Source organism: Xenopus tropicalis, chromosome 3 (genome assembly GCF_000004195.4).
Source record: "Xenopus tropicalis strain Nigerian chromosome 3, UCB_Xtro_10.0, whole genome shotgun sequence".
Classification (NCBI taxonomy): Eukaryota; Metazoa; Chordata; class Amphibia; order Anura; family Pipidae; genus Xenopus; species Xenopus tropicalis.
In genome coordinates this window covers 11070087-11088743 of record NC_030679.2, presented here as the reverse complement: position 1 = coordinate 11088743, position 18657 = coordinate 11070087, and the positions used below count along the sequence as shown (strand labels likewise).

The following is an 18657-nucleotide window of genomic DNA, read 5'->3' as shown; positions in this document are numbered from 1 at the left end:
GTGACACGGGGCCAGCCTAAAGGCCATTTAGGGGGACATTATAGAGGAGTGTATAAGTAACGGGGCTTCATCAAATTTACAGATGCAAGTGCTAGAGTGCTAAGGTGTACAAAACCATGTCTCTTTAGTGCAATGTTACAGAACACTTCTGTCTGAGGATTGCTGTGCAGCCTTTGCACTTTAGGTAGGAGGTCAGTACAGGGCCCCGCTGCACTGTGTGACTTTTTGTGCTTCTTGGTTGCAAGCTAGGAGGCAAGGGGGCACCACACTGCACCCAGCATACCATGGAAAATGTATCTGGCACTGGAAAAAGTGCAAATGTTTGCACTCCATTAGAGACATAAAAAACCTGCACCAAGGTCAATAAGTGCACAGTGGGGGAAAAAAAATGGAGATTTGCGCTTTTTTTTACACTTTGCACCATTTCCTTTGCAAATGAGCCCTATGGTGTGAGTTACACTTTATTTTTTATAAATTCTTCTCACCCAAATGAATAGTAAAGCTTTCCTCCAGCTGCCTGTGCTCTTCATATGCTTCTCGACTGGTATCTGCACTCTCGTGTAGGCTGCTGGGCTGGAATTTAATTTCTTCGCTAGAATATAAAAGAAGCAACAGTTTCTCCTTGAACGCCAAAGAGGTATTTACAGTTCTGCTTAAATGCCAATCTGAACTGCCTGTGGCAAGGAAGCTGGTGACAACTTTGATCTGCATGTAATGTGATGCAGGCCTTACCATCATGCAATGTGCTTCGTGCCATACACTGGCCTGTATGTAATGTGCAGAAATGTCATATGCTGTCTTCTGCATGAGAAGCAACAACACCTGCCTGGGGGTGAAAATATAACTCTGAACTGTTCCAACTGCAGCAGTTTTTATATCACAAACTAATAAAATGCGGAGTGTACAAATTTTACTCAATCATTTGTAAGATAACTCTGTAAAACTCAGCCAATGGATAAATAAATATAAATATATGTATATATGGCTGGTATAGTGAGTTAAGTACAGGTATATAAAATACAGCCTATTTCCATCATTCCAAAAAATTTCTTTTTAAAGGGGTGGTTCACCTACAGGTATGACCTATTCTTAGCAACTTTTTAATTGGTCTTCATTTTTTATAGTTTTTGCATTATTTGCCTTCTTCTTCTTCTGACTCTTTCCAGCTTTCAAATTGGGGTCACTGACCCCTGTAGCCAAAAAAAACTTTTGCTCTACATAGCTACTATTTTATTGTTTTTGTTACGTTTTATAACTTCTCTTCCTATTTAGCCCCTCTTTTATTCATGTTCAAGTTTTTTCATTCAAGCACTGCCTGGTTACAAGGTTTACATTGGACCCTAGCAACCAGATACCTGCTGAAATTCCAGACTGGAGAGGTGAATAAATATTCGAAACCCACAAATAACAAAAAAATGTAGACTAATTGCAAACTGCCTCAACAGCATTCTCTACAACATACTCAAAGTTAATTTAAGGTAATCACACATTTACGCACTAGAAAGGGTGAAGGTAAGAAAGTTGTGTAAGAATTGTACCTTATAGAACTATTGTTGGGATTTTTCAGATCATGGTGCAACTTGATAACCCACTCCTGGTATTCTTGCTTCTGTATGGTAGACAACTGCTGTAACTCTGTGCTCCATTTGTTTTCTAATACCTGAAAGTAAAATGTACTTTTGTCATACACCAAGGAGAAAGCTATTCACTTGGGCAATAGCACACTGTCATTATGCTGGAAACCTCTGCTATATGGCAAGGAAGCTCACTGTGTAGTGGGTGCAGTATCCCTTAAGGCTCCAAAACAACAAAAAAGAAAACCAACAGCAAATTGTGTCACAGCACCAGTCTCTGCTCTGTTAATAGAATTGCCACCTATCTCTTGTGGGTTCTAGGAGCTGTGGAGAAAAAGCATTACCTGTTGGGATTCGAAATGCTGAGCAGCTACTGAATTCACATCTTGATCTGTCAGAGACTTGCCCAGTTCCTGCATCACTTTGTTCATCTCTGTGCCCTGTCTAAGAAAAATAATTTATCATTTTATTTTTATTTATCATTAATCAGCTTACACATAAATATCATAGAACCCACTAAAAGTTTGTGTGTGGTGACTTTAGCATTATCCAAACAAAATTAGAAAACTCTGACTGCCATCAATAGGATCACAGGACCATGGGTACAAACCTAGTATGGTGGAAACCTGGCATTCTGCCCAACTGAATTTGTATGGTCACATTAATGGCGAACAAAACCACTTTATACTGCTGCAGTCCTCTGCAGAGGTCTCCCTACAGAACTGTGCTACCCACACACACCAACGGGACCCTATTTCTTATTATAATGGGTACAGTAGCTCAGCAGTAGTAATGCACAGGCAGGGTCGGTCAGGCGGGTTCAGGCTGGCATCCACACAGCTTTCATAAATGGGTTTGGGCCAAACGTTACCATTAGCCTACCCTGCTTGTAAACTACCCTGTTTCTGCCTCCACACAGACTCGCCACTTCAGTGCCATCTTGGATGGGAGGGTCGAGTGCAGGTCTATAAAAACCACTGCATTACTACTCTGCAAGGTTGCTGGTTTCCATCTCTGGCTACTTGGCTTCCTCTCTCTGGCTCTCAGGACCAGACTGGCTTCAATAGTTCATGCTTCTAGTTGAAGATTACCTTCAGAGGAAGTCAAGCAGCCCTGCTGCAATAGTCTGCCTTTATCATGAGATACAAGGGAGCAGGTCTTACTGGGGTGCATGGGTGGTCTGGTTGAGAGGGGGTTTCTGCAGAGGACAGACCAGGTATAAAGGGGTTACTTTCTTTATAACACTGTGATGAATGTATAAGTTATGATATGATACACAGAATATATTTCTGAACTTCACGACACATTCATACATCCATATGTTGCATGACGTACTCAACTGTACTAACACTCAGACAAGGCGAAGAATTGAGGGGTTGGATTTTCTCCCAGCCTGAGATGTATACCTCTCCCTTAGCTTCTTCAGTTCCACGTCCCGTTCACTCAGCAGTTCCGAGATGCTGAGAAAGTAATTGTGTTCCAGGTTCAAGAGGGTCTCTGAAGCCGGGGAATGTATCAGATCATGGTAAATGTCAGCAAAGTCTTCATCCCAGTTGGGCTCTTCCGGCCGTGCATGTTCCAGTGTTGTCTGTGAAGACAAAACAAATATGGGGTATGTGCAAAGCACAGCAGGTATAAGTAGACTTAAGTAAACAGAGGCACGGATGTCTTCTCACCTCTGTATAGGCTTTCATCCATGTATTGGATAATTTCTCCGTGGCCACCGCAGACAAGCTCATGGCTTCCAATGCAAGTTCAGCTTCCCTGTCATAGTCCTTGACTGTCTCTTTTTCCACAAACCGACAGAGAGATTGTTTTAGGTCTGTTCAATGAGAATGCACCAGAGTTTAAGTGTAATGCAGTAAAAATGTTGCCTTTGTCTTTTTTTTTGCACTGCTGGTTCTGACTACATGTAAAACTGAAACAATGCTGCAGTAGTAAGCTCTCCTCCAGCCAAGACTTCATTTCCCACGATTCCTTGCCCCCTTCAGTGGCTCTCCTACTTTGAAGGGATAGTAACACATTTACATTTTTGCAGGAACTTGCCATTGCACCTATACAAAATCTGGTATCTTCTTCTATTGGTGCCCTGGGGAAATGTTCTGAGCCGGCTGGGACATTATATACATTTGTCTTCCAGCCTACCAGAATGTGCACCACACCCAAGCATGTTGTCACTCAAGAAGCTGCTCTTCTCCAAGCTATTTAGGTGAAGCAGGGTTGTACCCATAGGAGAAAAGATTATCCAGGGTTTATATAGGCATAGTGACACCTTCCTGTTAATGCTGTAACATGTCACTATCCCTTTAAAGGTCTGTTAACCACAGAACAAGGAAGACATTGTGGAAATATTGGCTAGAAGAGAGCTGGCTATTATTATTTAAACTGCACATGTAGTCAGGACCAGCATGGCAAAGAACAGCAAAAGACATATATTTCTTTCAATAGCAATTAAATGTACAAACAGTTTTAATAACAAAGCCCTGAAAAACTGTCCTGAAAAACTGAGAAGTAATGGTTAAATGACTGGGGGGCTGCCAACCCGTTGCACACTCCCCAGTGAGTCCAGTTAATAACCTTGTGCCCAAGACTTCTTTCTTGAAGAATGCCGCTACCTTGCTGCCACCCACAGGACAGAAACTATTTTCACACCATGGTAATAAGTAGCAAGGTGACGCTCTCCGTGGAATGGTATAGAACACACCTAGTGCCCATGACTGGCACTAGAACTCATAGTGGCCCGCCCATTTATTTAGCCATTACTTCTCCTTTAATGTTCAGCGTTAGGTATGGCCCATATATTCCTTACTCTGCATAAGCCCAAGCCCAAGGTCTAAAAGCTGCAGTGTACATTCCTTTGACCTGTGGTATTAGCTTAGTGCTCTTCAGTCTCATTCCACCAACATTACTCATCACCCAGCAATGAATGCGTTAAACACTCGATCCTGTGCCTGAAAATGTAGCGGATTCTGAAATATTTAGGGCGGCTGCCCAGAGTCAGGTGCCCTGCCAGCTGTCCGTGTTCTTCGAGGCCATGTGAGCACAAAGTCATGCTAACAAGCTGCTATGTGACTGGTTCATTAACTGCGAGCTACAGCATCTTGTGCAAAGTTCTTGGCCTGACAACACACCAACGGGGAATCTTGTTTATGCATTAACCCACAACGGACCAGATGGGATGTATATGCACTTTCAATATGCATAACAGCACTAAAACACTGCAAACACACAGTTAGTAATAACAGGTCATAAGGGGCATAAGCTGAGCACTTATACTTATACTACTTATATAGACTCTAGTCTAGCTGCAGGCTGCTACGGCTGGCAAATTGTCCTGTTCACTACAGGGTTGCTACCTGGTTAGTGTTTTACTTGGATAGCAAATTTGACTTTTTATCCCAATTGCTACAGGGTTCAGGTGGTTAAATAGATGACCCACTTATTTATATCAGATTGAATGTATCTTGCATTTCAAATAAACTACTAAGCAATATTCAGGTTTGGATTGTAGGCAATTAAAGGGGAACTATAGGGGAGCTCTATAAAGAATTAAGGTGGCCATACACGGGCCCTTACACCGATTCGGCACCTTATCGGCCCGTTTAGGTGCAGCACCTACCCGACCGACATCTGGCCTATCGATCGATAAAAAATTTAGTCGGATCAGGGAGCACAACGGCTCGTTGACGCGGTCCCCGAACCGACTGCAGCCTCTACAGGTGTTATAATACGATTGTTTGGCCCCAGGGCCAAACAACCGAATTAGCCTAAATTCGCCCGATATCGCCCACCCATAGGTGGGGATATTGGGAGAAGATCCGCTCGCCTGGCGACCATGCCAAGCGAGCGGATCTTAACGTGTATGGCCACCTTTAGGCTGGAAATGCTAGACATTGTGTTATGGGGTTCCATACCAGCCGCCACAGCCTTTAAAGGAAAGAAAAGTCAACAAACACTCGGGGGCACCAAAAGTTAGCACCCCCCAGTGACTGCATCCACTTACCTGACACCCAGGCCAGTTCATACCATTTTGAGACTCAAACTAACTGGTTAGAGCACTGGTGTTGGAGATGACCTGCAGCACATCTAATGCAATGACAAATGTAACCATTGGATGGATTGGGCTGACAAGCAGCAAGCCTTTGTATTATCCCCCAAATTGGAACTAACTAATAAAGCTCACATACAGCCTGGCACAATACTGCCTTTAGGAGGCCATCCACGCACCGATACTATCGTAAGAAACCACGTTTCGTACGATATTCAGTGCGTGTATGGCAAGTCGGTGAGGCAACGATATCGCAGGAGGCTGCTGATATTGGTCGACTCACCAATCGGGCGGGTTAGAAAACTGGTGCCTGAGCAAAATCTATGTTCAGGGCTGAATCGGCAGAAGGAGGTAGAAATCCTATTGTTTCTACCTCCATATCGGACGATTCAGCCCTGAACGTCAGTGGAGGGTTCGAATGATCTTTCGTGCCACCAATGGTTGCTCAAAAGATCGAGAATCGCCACGTGTGTGGCCAGCTGGCCAATGGCACATGGGACAGACTTTGGGCAGTTTGTCTGCCATGTTTTTCAGCACACTACTCTCTATTCTTAACTCTATGGCACACAGGGCAGATGTCAGGCTCAGAAAATAGCCCCCAACAATTTAGCATTTTGGGAGGTAGCATTGATGCAGCACAGTCACCTAAAATACTCTGGTGCAGCTCTGTTCCATATGTCTTAATTCATTTAACTTTATCCGGCTTTAGTAAAAAGGAATACCTAGGCCGATATCATTTTATGATCTCTCTTTCTCTCTCTCTACAGGTGTAGTGCAAATCTAGGGGGCTGTTCCTACTAAACTGGGCTTAGTACAGAATAAATCCTCATCTGGAGCCCTGAATAGTACAGGGGATACCTATGCTTGGTATCTCAGAGTAAAGGATATGAGAAAGCCTAGAAAGATTTCCATTTATGACCCTGTTCTCCTGGTCATGTCTGTCCCCTTGCTTGCCATGCCACACCTCCTTTACAGCTCCCTATGGGGAGTAATTTGAAAGCTTGTCAGTAAGGTGCTAGGTGTTTAGGCAAGGCTAAAATCCAACAGAGCCAATACTGTGTTGGAAGGCAATAAAATAGACAAAGGGGACAATAATTATATACATTTGGAAGGGGGTTTTATTCCCATTAACCAAATGTCTTAAATAGATAGGCATTCTGGCTCTGTAAGATTGTGGATTCATTTATTTCCGGCTCAATGGGTGCAGGACTTACCTTTCTCTACAAAGCAGGGCAGGTTGTGAAGCAGCATGAGGCGTCCATGCAAGTGATCAAGGTTTTCTTGGACTGGGAATTGAAGAGGTACGGTGAGAGCAAATTTCTGAGGTCCAGCTTGGAAGCTGTACACAAAATCTCTCTGCGTGTAACTGATTTTTGCTTTTCCAGGCTTCATCTCCAGACAATTACTGCTAAACAAAAAACATGTAGCAGGTCAGTTCTCTGTCAGGAGTCAGAACCAGCAGGGCGGAAAATGTACAGTGCCAGATATTGCTTTCATTAGCAATTACATTTACAAAATAAAGTAGAATGAATGTATGCTGCCAAGTTTATTTTGTAGGCAATTATGAATCATATACGGTGCTGGTTTCACTTTGGGCTAAAAATTAATCCTATCTGTAACAATGGCCCCTTTATTGGGGCTCCCTATAGATCCTCTCAGTTCTCTGTCCGTGTGTGAAATGAGGGGTGGGCGTGTCCTAACGGTCCCTGCCAGAAGCACAGTAGGAGGGGGAAAGCCAATCACAGCTCTGCACTCACACAAGCACAGACAGGCTTCAGTTCCCTATCAGGTCAGCCTAGCTGCTGATTGGTTCCTATCCTATATTGCAGTGTACTGATGGTCAACGGCTCCCCTGCACATCCAGAGAATTCAGCCAGCAGGAAGTGGAACAGATGGGCGGGACTAGTGGGGTTTTGGGGGAATTTCTCAATAAATCAGTCTGAAACACAACATTTTTAAGCACAATCCTTCTATATCTAGAGGAGTATAATTCCCTGGTACATTCATAATTTTTATAGGATATGTCTCCTTTAATATTTCTTTTCTTTTATTATTTATGGATGGATTTCCCCTTTTACATGGTTGACAGGCTGTCAAATCCACTGCACCTAAAGGTGGCCATTACACGCTAAGATTCTTCTCCCGATATCCCCACCTACGGGTGGGCGATATCAGGCTAATCGAATTAGAACGACGGGTAAAAGTGCAGTCAGTTCAAGAACCGTACCCCAATCCGACTAAATTTTTAAACCTGCCCGATCGAGATCTGCCCGATTTCAGGCACAAAATCGACACAGACCTCCCAATTGTCCCACTTTTTGAAGGACACTCCCCTTAAATGTCCTATCCTCCTGCTGGCCTATCCTTATGTAACGCAAGCGCAGGCGCCTTGAGACTAGAAGGCAGGTAGTCCTGAGAGGGAAGGGGCTGGCAGTGTGTATGTCAGGAAATATTTGAGGCTAAAGGTGGCCACACACGTAGCAATATAGCACGTATCTAAAATAATTGCTAATTAACCATGCAGTATTGAAAATGTGGCTGGTATTAAAGGGGTAAGGTGGCAACCCTACTTGGGGGCAGCAGTGTCATAAAATACCATGTAAAAGGGGTGTTTTTGTTTATTGGGCAGGGCCATCATCAGGGGGGGACAGTTGTCCCAGGCCCGGCCAATCTTCACTTTTAAAGGGGGCCCAGCTGTGCTACAGTTTTCTGACTGGCTCGGGCCCCCTTCTATCTACTACAGTCGGGCCCTGTCATCTGATTGGTCGCTCCTTCTTCTTGTGCGGCGGCGACGACAGGCCCTTTTATAAGGTTGCACCCCGTGTGTACAGACATTACACGTACCCACAAGGCACAATCTTATGTAAGGGCCTGTCACCGCCACCACACAAGGAAAAGGAGCTGAAAAAGACGCCGACGGCTTCGGGGGGCTACAGTCTATGGGGGCACTTTCTTTGGGGGTACTGGTGTATGGGGGTACTGTGTATGGGGCTACTGTGTATGGGGGGGTACTGTGTATGGGGGAAATGTGTATGGGGGGGTACTGTCTATGGGGGCAATGTGTATGGGGGGGTACTGTCTATGGGGGTACTGTCTATGGGGGTACTGTGTATGGGGGCTACTGTGTATGGGGGGGTACTGTGTATGGGGATGGGGGGGTACTGTCTATGGGGGTACTGTGTATGGGGGTACTGTGTATGGGGGGGTACTGTCTATGGGGGCAATGTGTATGGGGGTACTGTGTATGGGGGTACTGTGTATAGGGGGTTCTGTGTATGGGGGGGTACTGTGTATGGGGGTACTGTGTATGGGGGTACTGTGTATGGGGGTACTGTGTATAGGGGTACTGTGTATGGGGGCAATGTGTATGGGGGTACTGTGTATGGGGGTACTGTGTATAGGGGGTACTGTGTATGGGGGTACTGTGTATAGGGGGTACTGTCTATGGGGGCAATGTGTATGGGGGTACTGTGTATGGGGGTACTGTGTATGGGGGTACTGTGTATAGGGGGTACTGTCTATGGGGGCAATGTGTATGGGGGTACTGTGTATGGGGGTACTGTGTATAGGGGGTTCTGTGTATGGGGGGGTACTGTGTATGGGGGTACTGTGTATGGGGGTACTGTGTATAGGGGGTACTGTGTATGGGGGAAATGTGTATAGGGGGTACTGTGTATAGGGGGTACTGTGTATAGGGGGTACTGTGTATGGGGGGTTCTTTGTATGGGGTACTGTGTATGGGGGTACTGTGTATAGGGGGTTCTGTGTATAGGGGGTTCTGTGTATAGGGGGTACTGTGTATGGGGGGTTCTGTGTATGGGGGGTTCTGTGTATGGGGGCACTGTCTATGAGCAATTGGGGGCACTGTGTATGGGGGGCTGTGGCCAGCATAGTGTTAAGGGGCCCTAATACTTTTTATGTCTGTGTGTCCTTTGTACTGATGGGGGGGGCCCAGAAAATGTTGTTGCGAGGGGGCCCCGTGATTTCTGATGGCGGCCCTGTTATTGGGTGGGTACTTTTGGGGGCATGGCCACTGTACCAGCTGGAGGAAATAAATCAGTTGGGAAAGTCCAACCTGAAGTTGCTGAACAGTATCTCACAGCAGCCCAGGGAAGTCAGTGTGGGCTTTGCAGTTCAATAGGTGAGCTTTAATAATACTGCAAACATCAACCTATGCACAATATCGTTTGCAATGATAGATTTAGTAAAAATAGATGAATAAAATACCGACGTTTCAGTACTTCAGTCAGAGAGACAGGTCTATACGGTAACAATAGCGCCCTGCGTTCCACTGCTCCAACCATACACAGGGGCCGGACAGGCTGCCGGGGGTGCAACACGGTCTGTGCCGGGAAACTGCTGCTCCCACTCCGGCTCACATTTACCTTTCTACCAGTCATAAGAGCCTCTCAAACGCAAGCAGCGCAGCCATTCACATGATCTATAGAACCTTTCTGTCACTCTCATACGGCAGCCATATTGACTTATCTCCCATGGTCCCCTGCGTGCCACGGGTGCCTACACGGAACAATCTTCTTTGTATTGGTAGCTTGCAGCGCCCTCTAGTGTCCAACATACAAAAAGACTGCTGGACGCTCCATATAACATTATACTAAGCAGTTCTAAAATAGGGACAATAGGTTATACTCCTAGTAATGTTTCACGATTTTCTGGTTGGTAATGAAACAACGTTCGACCGATTCCTGCCATTAGAAATTATGACTATTTAGTTAGCAAGTCCTTTGCCTCAACCATGCACCTTAAGAACCCCACCAACCTGCAAGCTCAGTCCCCTATCACAGCCTACATATTGGGCCTATAATAATAATAAAGGACTGGCTATGGGTGGGCTGAAGGGGACTATAAGCAGTGGATGAAAGCGAAGAGGGCTTAAATGGCAGCAAGGCTTGGGTGGAATGATCATTTATTGCTCTAAATATTCTTGGGATGATACTAGGAAAACCAACAATGTTGCAATGTTATTTGTTTGCCCCCAAATAAAGTTTTTCACTGAGGTATTTATTGTGGCGAAAAAGGGACCATAGTGGGTATAGCCATTTGGGCATAACAAACAATTTATCTAGATGTATCGTGCTCATTGACCCTGAAGGAAGTGATTTGCAGAGCTTTACTTTATGCTTTAGCCATTGCACAATTGGGTCGATATTTGTCTTGATAAAACGGGAGGCAGCAATAGTGACTTTAATACCCAGATTTACAAATTGATCTGCTATCTGCGTGGTTAATTCACAGTTTACTAATAATAGAAGTCATAAATGGCCAATCAAAAAGGGCCAGTGTTAAAGGAACAGTAACACCAAAAAATGAAAGTGTATAAAAGTAACTCAAATATAATGTGCTGCTGCCCTGCACTGGTAAAAGTTGTGTGTTTACTTCAGAAAGTCTACTATAATTTATATAAATAAGCTGCTGTGTAGCCATGGGGGCAGCCATTCAAAGGAGAAAAGGCACAGGCACATAGCAGATAACAGATAAAACACTATTGTATTCTACAGAGCTTATCTGTTATCTGCTATGTAACCTGTGCCTTTTCTCCTTTTTTCCAGCTTGAATGGCTGCCCCCGTGGCTACACAGCAGCTTATTATATAAATGATAGTAGTGTTACTGTAGCAAACACACTAGTTTTACCAGTGCAGGGCAACAGTGCATTATATTTTTATTACTTTAAAGCTCTTTCATTTTTTGGTGTTACTGTTCCTTTAATAGGATACTGCCCCCAGATTAAAGGGCATATCTACAATCTATATCAATAAAGTATCCCAAACATACAGACCCCATAGTGCTTCGCCGTATGCGTTTTGCACCCCAGAAGGGTATGAAACGTGTAAGGCGGGGCACTATGGGGTCTGTATGTTTTTAATACATGGATATTTGAATAAAATATATATATTTTTTTTAAGCAAAGATTTTTCTGTGAGTTTGGGATACTTTATTGATATGGATTGCTTTCTGCATGGCACCAGTTTCTAGGTGTTCCTCTGGGTTTGGTGGGTCCAAAAGAAAGAACGGATTTAGATTGACTCTCTTGTAGTCTGGCTCAGTGGCTCCGGGGCAACATGTTGCTCCCCAACCCCTTGGGTGTTGCTCTCAGTGCCCCCAAACCAGGGAGTTATTTTTGAATTCCTGACTTGGGGGCAAGTTTTGGTTGAATAAAAACGAGATTTCCTACCAAATAAAGCCCCTGTAAGCTGATAGGGTGCATAGAGGCTCCCTAATAGCCAATCACAGCCCTTATTTGGCTCCTCCATGAACATTTATGGTGCTTGTGTTGCTCCCCAAGTCTTTTTACATTTGACTGTGGCTCACAAGTAAGAAAGGTTGGGGATCCCTGTCCTAAACAATAAGACCTCTCTAGATAAAACCATACAGGTGTTCTTTTCCATCAATGTGGGCACTACAGACTAACTTACCTTGTGTGTGTTTAAGGCATATGACTATCAGTCGAAACAAGAGCATAGAGGTGTGATAGCCAGACCATCTAGCTACAGCTGCTCCCAATCTAGAAAATCTCTTTGCGCTTAAAGCTAAGCAGGCTGAATATAATAAACTTATGTCTCAAAATGCCCGGTGAAAAAAAATCTATTTCTAAAAGTACAGATATTTTACTATAAAGTAGACAATGTGATATCTGGAGACAATTTGCACAGAGTAGCAATAGTTTTCTTGGCTGCCATTTGAAAGCTGGAAAGAGGCAGAAGAGGAAGGCAAATAATTCAAAAATTATAATATGAACAGTTGCTAAGAGTAAGATATTTTAGAATATACTAAAAGTGTAAACTAAATTTACAGGTGAACTGCCCCTTAATCAAAAAAGCTAAAATGTCAAATAGCACAGAATTAAATAAGACTGCAATATAATTAAAATTGTTTATTAAAAGCTTGTGCTAACTATAATACATATATTATATTAATGATCATTTCACAATCTGTATGGTGTGTGGGGTGTAGGAGATGGCCAAGTGTGCTTTTGTTCCATGGTAGATAAATGGAAGTTGGAACAGAGGAATTTGTGAGCCTTATAATCACGACTTGTGTAAATCAGTGGTTCCCAAACTTAGGGTGAGATCTGGGGGGAATGGACATTTTCTCTCCTATATAACCCAAAAGCCCAGCTTGAAAGTGACTTAGGGTTTAACTCCAAATCTCACCCTATTTGCTGCCTATATATTCTAAAAACTATGGCAAATACACTAATGCAGTGATCCCCAACCAGTGGTTTGTGAGCAACATGTTGCTCACCAACCCATTGGATGTTGCTCATTGGCCTGAAAAACAGGTGCCCATTTTTGAATACCTGGTAAGGAGGCAAGATTTGGTTGCATAAAAACTAAGTATAATGCCAAACAGTCCACATAGGGGCTACCAAATAGCCAATTATAGCTCTTATTTGCACCCCCAGAAACTTTTCCCATGCTTGTGTTGCTCCCCAACACTTTTTCCATTTGAATGTGGCTCACGTGTATAAAATGTTGGGGATCCCTGCACTAATGTCTGTAACCTTGCAGAGTTAAAGGGGGGATCCTGACCAAAGGTTGGACCTCCAGGGGTTGAACTGAAAAAGACAATTTCTAGTGTTGAAGACAGGACATATAAAATACATTTATAAAAACAGTATAGAAAAAACAGTCTCTTTTCATGAAGAAGCATACACATGCAGCTGAAAAGAAATTGAAGAGAATATAGACTCGGCTTATAAGGTCCTTGTGTATAAAATCCTCTGACTATGGAGTGATGTAGAGGAAAGAATCCCAGAAATAAATATATTCCGTGCAGAAAACGGGGAATCCAATGATATGGAATGTAAAATTCACATTCAAATTTCACTTTTATAAATATCTATAAAATTCCTGCATCAGAGACACATCCATCATTCTGCGGAGCCCAGACTAATGCTTGACAATAGCTGGGTGCAAAGGCTTGATGCGTGCTAACCGCGAGAGTCCGAGGCGCAGACCTTGGCTCGGAGACTTTACAGTGACTCCTTCCAGTGAGTGCTTAACACTTCCTACAGGAGCTGGCAATAGAGAAAGAGAAATAGCTGGGTTTAATCACCTAAGGAATGCACTGACATCTTACACATAGGCAGCTCTCTGCGCTGGCTGATTGGTCTATAAGCGGATCTATGAAATCTTGTGCAATATAGAAACACACACATAAATATCTGAAAAACAGATGGATCATGTCATAAAAAGACAAAATAAAAAGATACTGATGGCTCTTGTACACAGCAACAGTATAGGCATACTTCACCTTCCCTGGCCTACTGATATTTACCTGTGCTCACAGGGTATTTCAATGCTGGACCAGTGGATTTGGGGTATTGCAAGGCTGGAGTTGAGGTACCCCATTGCCCCAGTCCTTTGTGATGACTGTGGGTATTAGTGAGCAGACTAGGAGGCAAAGAAAAATTCTGCAGGCTATCCCTTGCATGTGCCATCAGCACAGTGTCCATTTTGGCTTAATAAACACGGGCAGGGTGCCAGTGAGCAACAGGTTCACTTAGTCATATGATAAAGAGAATAAGGTTGCACCTTCCACTTGGATATATCTCAAGTCTAATTATTTTCCCCCATAAAGGTATCTCAAATCAAGTGAGGATGGAAGGAGAATGTGCATCAGGAGTAACAGACCATATACACAAAAAAAGAGAGCACCATACAGGTGATCTCAATAGTGCCCAGTTATGTGCACCATTCCTTCCCCCTTATACCAGGTGAATCAGTACCAAAGAATGAAATAAAACTTAACTTTTAATAATAAACTACTAAAAATAACGAGTTCTTCCCTTGAGGTTAAAAATGGTTAAGAGACACAGAGGGTGAAATCTGAACCTTTTGGTTCGTGAAGGTGATAGGGGAAAGTCAGCGGAGAGAGAAGGATCAATTTGTTTTACATTCAAAGTGCTGCAGTAGTAAAACTTAATCTGTATGACGAACGAATGTTACAAATGTCATATACTTCAGCATACTTGTGCCACTTGTCAATATGTTTGGGCCAGATAAGTAAAATTCTGCGCACAAAGCCAAGGAACAGAGGCACCCCTATTATGATTTACTATTAGTGGGCTAAAAGCAAATATGCAAGTTGTGGGTGCTAAAATGCCATAGGGAAAGTGCTTATGCCTCTTGTGCCTATGGTTAATGTACATACTACCACTGACCAAGGTGTTGAGTGTAGAGCACATTATGCACACATGGATTTTTGCCTGCCAAACTGTTAGGCTTCCAATATTTCACATCCTAGCAGCAACGGAGAACTACAACTATGAACTATATTAAGATGCAGATTAGTATAACACTGCGCTATAATGATAAAATAGTCCAGCGGCACCAGCAAAATGTGAATCCACTCATGCACTCAAATTCAGTACAAATCATTCAAAGGTGCACTTATAGGAAAAATCAATTCTCGTTCCAGGACACTCTGCAAATGAAATACAGAGACCACAATGGTGCGATACTAAGAAATGGCTGCACACACTCAGATTCTACTTACAAAGTGTATCTTCTTCATGTGCATGTCACAGTTAGTTTGCAGCAACGTGTCTTTCCTCTCCACACTCCAGCACCTAAACAGTTAAGCGCCAATAGTGAAGAGTATACCAACAAGCGAGCAGGATAACGCTTCAGCTCTACTTATAGTGTGTCCAAACTTGTGTGCATATCATCCCTTCTCCACCGTTCTGTCCTGTCTGCAGTTGCTGCAGACAGAACTTCACTATTACTCTTCACTATTAGCGCTTAACTGCTTAGGTGCTGGAGTGTGGAAAGACACATTGCAGCGAACTAACTGTGACATGCACATGTAGAAGATACACTTTGTAAGTAGAATCTGAGTGTGTGCGGCCATTTAATATTATTGCACCATTGTGGTCTCCGTATTTCACTTACAGAGAGTGTCCTGGAATGAGGATTGATTTTTCCTGTAAGCACACCTTTGAATGAACTATATTAAATCTGGTTGGGTAAAACAAATTAACTTGGACTTAACTACTGGCAAAGTTTTATTAAGAAGATCCGAACCTCAAGAAACTGGGGAAAAATTAACCCTCTTGGTTCTTACCTGGTGGTGACCATGTAGGTTTCTTCATCCCCACTGAAGGACTATGATGTATGGCTTGCTTTACAGGAGCTGGTGATGGTGCTGGTGTTTTCTTTGCTGGCAGAGATTTTGCTTTAGTGGGCACAGGAGAGGATATAAGTTTTGCTGCAATGTAAACAAACACATTCAAGAACAACACTACCAATTATATTGTATATAACATAGTATATAATATTTTATTCAATATCACTACATATCATTTACTTCAGGGCTGCTTTAAGAAATGGGTGGGCCCTCAACACTCAAAAGCCAGCAAGTCCCCCACTTACCATTAACTTTGGGCTTAGGGAGGCTTTTCTCTTTTTTTTCGCTCTTGGCCTTTTGTTTAGAGCCTTTACTTTCCTTTGCTTTGGATTTTTTGGTGTTTTTCAATTCAAATTCTTCATCTTCCCCACTGTAGTCCTCGTCACTCTCCGATTCATCATCTAAGATAATAATACAAGTAAGCTATTTTTAAATATTCTAGTATGATCTTTGAAAATGAAAACACGTAGTGGGGCATTACACTTGTTTAAAGGAGAAGGAAAGGCTAGTAAAGAGTTAATCTCAAGCTGCAGGCATACCTTCAGTTGTTTCAATAGTGCCCTTAAGTCTCCCCATATTTCTCCCGTTCAGATGATCAGAAGCCTCATATGAAAAAAAAAAAAATGCTGAGCTCTGTAAAGAAAGTTCCCATAATGCCTTGCTCCTGCACCAAGACCAAGACCAGTGTACATGCTCAGTTAGTAAGACTATGAGGAAGCTTCCTGCTGATTGGCTCAGATCCACATTCCTAAGGGGGGGGGGAGGGAGTTCTTAGCATTCTTGAGGGAGGGGGGAGCAGGAGAGAGCTGCGTGTCTCTGGCACAGGAAAACAGAGACAACAAATCTTTTGATTGTTTCTGTGAGTGCTTATTGCTGTATTTACATAGACCTTTCTGATAAAGCTTATTTAAGGTCCCCATACACAGGCCGATAGAAGCTGCCAATATCGGTCCCTCAGACCGACTCGGCAGCTTATCGGCCCGTGTAGGGGCAGAAACGATCGGACTGGCCTACCGATATCTGGCCTGATATTGGGCAGATATCGGTCGGCCAGGTTAGAAAATCCCGTCGGATCGGGGACCGCATCGGCTCGTTGATGCGGTCCCCGAACCGACTGCCCCATTGCCGCTTGCAGAATTCGATCGTTTGGCCCCAGGGCCAAACAATCTAATTCACCGACATGCCTCCCCGATATCGCCACCCGTAGGTGGGGATATCGGGTGAAGATCCGCTCGCTTGGCGACATCACAAGCGAGCGGATCTGCCCGTGTATGGCCAGCTTTAGTTTTTACCTTTCCTTCTCCTTTAAAGATACTTTATTATCTTTTAAGCAAAATGCTAATCAATTTAATCTTCCTGAACACCACCCTATTTTTCCTTCTAGGTTTACAGACAATATATGGAATATTAATGCAAATAAAAAGTAGAACATACAGGCAACATCAGGTTTAAACTCATCTTCTTCATCATCACCACTGTCATCTGCCAGAAGCTTGCGCTGCTCAGAGATGGCTTTGGATGCAGCTTGTCTACGATTTTGCCCCCTGAGTTGATCTTCCTTACCACTGGTGATTTCATCCAGGCCTGCATAAAAACAGATGAAGCAAAGAATGCACTGGTAAGAGGTAGTTCTTATAATGCAGTACAGCTAACATACCAGTAATGAATACTGCTGCCAGGCGCATACACCTCTCTAACCGCTCCTCCTCTGCCGTGCCACTCTGCCAATCCCTGCACTGGCTTCCCCTACCATCCAGGATAAAATTCAAACTAATGACCCTCACATACAAAGCAGTTCATAACTCTGCCCCACCCTACATCTCTGAACTCATCTCTAGGTACCATCCAACCCGCTTGTTACGCTCCTCTACTGACCTGCTCCCCAATTCCTCTCTCATTCCCTCCTCACACACTCGCATTCAAGACTTTGCAAGGGCTGCATCAGACTTTCTCCCAATCTCTCTGCCTTCAAGAGATCTCTAAAAACACATTTATTTAGAGAAGCTTACCCTAACCTAGTTTAACATAACCTCAGTGTGCTGCTAAAAGCAATACCCTGTGCAACACCTCTCACAACACTGGTCATGCCCATTCCCACACCTTGTGTCTCAACCCTTTCTCCTTGTAGAGTGTAAGCTCTTTTGGGCAGGGCTCTCTTCCCCTCCTGTATCGGTTATTGATTGCTTTATATGTTACTCTGTATGTCTCCTTGTAGAGTGTAAGCTCTTTTGGGCAGGGCTCTCTTCCCCTCCTGTATCAGTTATTGATTGCTTTATATGTTACTCCTTGTAGAGTGTAAGCTCTTTTGGGCAGGGCTCTCTTCCCCTCCTGTATCGGTTATTGATTGCTTTATATGTTACTCTGTATGTCTCCTTGTAGAGTGTAAGCTCTTTTGGGCAGGGCTCTCTTCCCCTCCTGTATCAGTTATTGATTGCTTTATATGTTACTCCTTGTAGAGTGTAAGCTCTTTTGGGCAGGGCTCTCTTCCCCTCCTGTATCAGTTATTGATTGCTTTATATGTTACTCCTTGTAGAGTGTAAGCTCTTTTGGGCAGGGCTCTCTTCCCCTCCTATATCGGTTATTGATTGCTTTATATGTTACTCTGTATGTCTCCTTGTAGAGTGTAAGCTCTTTTGGGCAGGGCTCTCTTCCCCTCCTGTATCAGTTATTGATTGCTTTATATGTTACTCTGTATGTCTCCTTGTAGAGTGTAAGCTCTTTTGGGCAGGACTCTTTTCACCTCTTGTATCGGTTATTGATTGCTTTATATGTTACTCTGTATGTCCAATGTATGTAACCCACTTATTGTACAGCGCTGTGGAATATGTTGGCGCTTTATAAATAAATGTTAATAATAATAAAAATAATAATGATGATGATGATGATAA

The 18657-nt window shown here is 43.5% G+C and overlaps 2 protein-coding genes across 10 annotated transcripts in view; both read right to left on the bottom strand.

Annotated features, from left to right (window-relative positions):
- The window catches only part of c12orf4 (chromosome 12 open reading frame 4), a 29490-nt gene extending 19354 nt beyond the window's left edge, over positions 1 to 10136 (bottom strand). The window contains exons 1-7 of one of the 8 annotated variants that reach the window (XM_012958864.2): positions 9850 to 10136; positions 6837 to 7030; positions 3251 to 3396; positions 2981 to 3162; positions 1919 to 2018; positions 1539 to 1660; positions 486 to 592 (exon numbers count right to left, since the gene is read on the bottom strand). In XM_012958864.2, coding sequence (XP_012814318.1) covers positions 486 to 592; positions 1539 to 1660; positions 1919 to 2018; positions 2981 to 3162; positions 3251 to 3396; positions 6837 to 7030; positions 9850 to 10022 — 1024 coding nt within the window. In that variant the 5' untranslated portion in view covers positions 10023 to 10136. 8 annotated transcript variants of the gene reach the window in all.
- A 2361-nt stretch (positions 10137 to 12497) lies between these two features.
- Positions 12498 to 18657, bottom strand: part of rad51ap1 (RAD51 associated protein 1) — a 13941-nt gene continuing 7781 nt past the window's right edge. Inside the window, exons 6-9 of one of the 2 annotated variants that reach the window (XM_031898667.1) lie at positions 17204 to 17353; positions 16015 to 16170; positions 15707 to 15817; positions 12498 to 13658 (exon numbers count right to left, since the gene is read on the bottom strand). In XM_031898667.1, the coding sequence (XP_031754527.1) occupies positions 13531 to 13658; positions 15707 to 15817; positions 16015 to 16170; positions 17204 to 17353 (545 nt within the window). In that variant the 3' untranslated portion in view covers positions 12498 to 13530. Of the gene's footprint in view, positions 13659 to 15706; positions 15851 to 16014; positions 16171 to 17203; positions 17354 to 18657 lie in introns of both variants that reach the window. The other variant, XM_002940303.5, reaches the window with a different exon arrangement.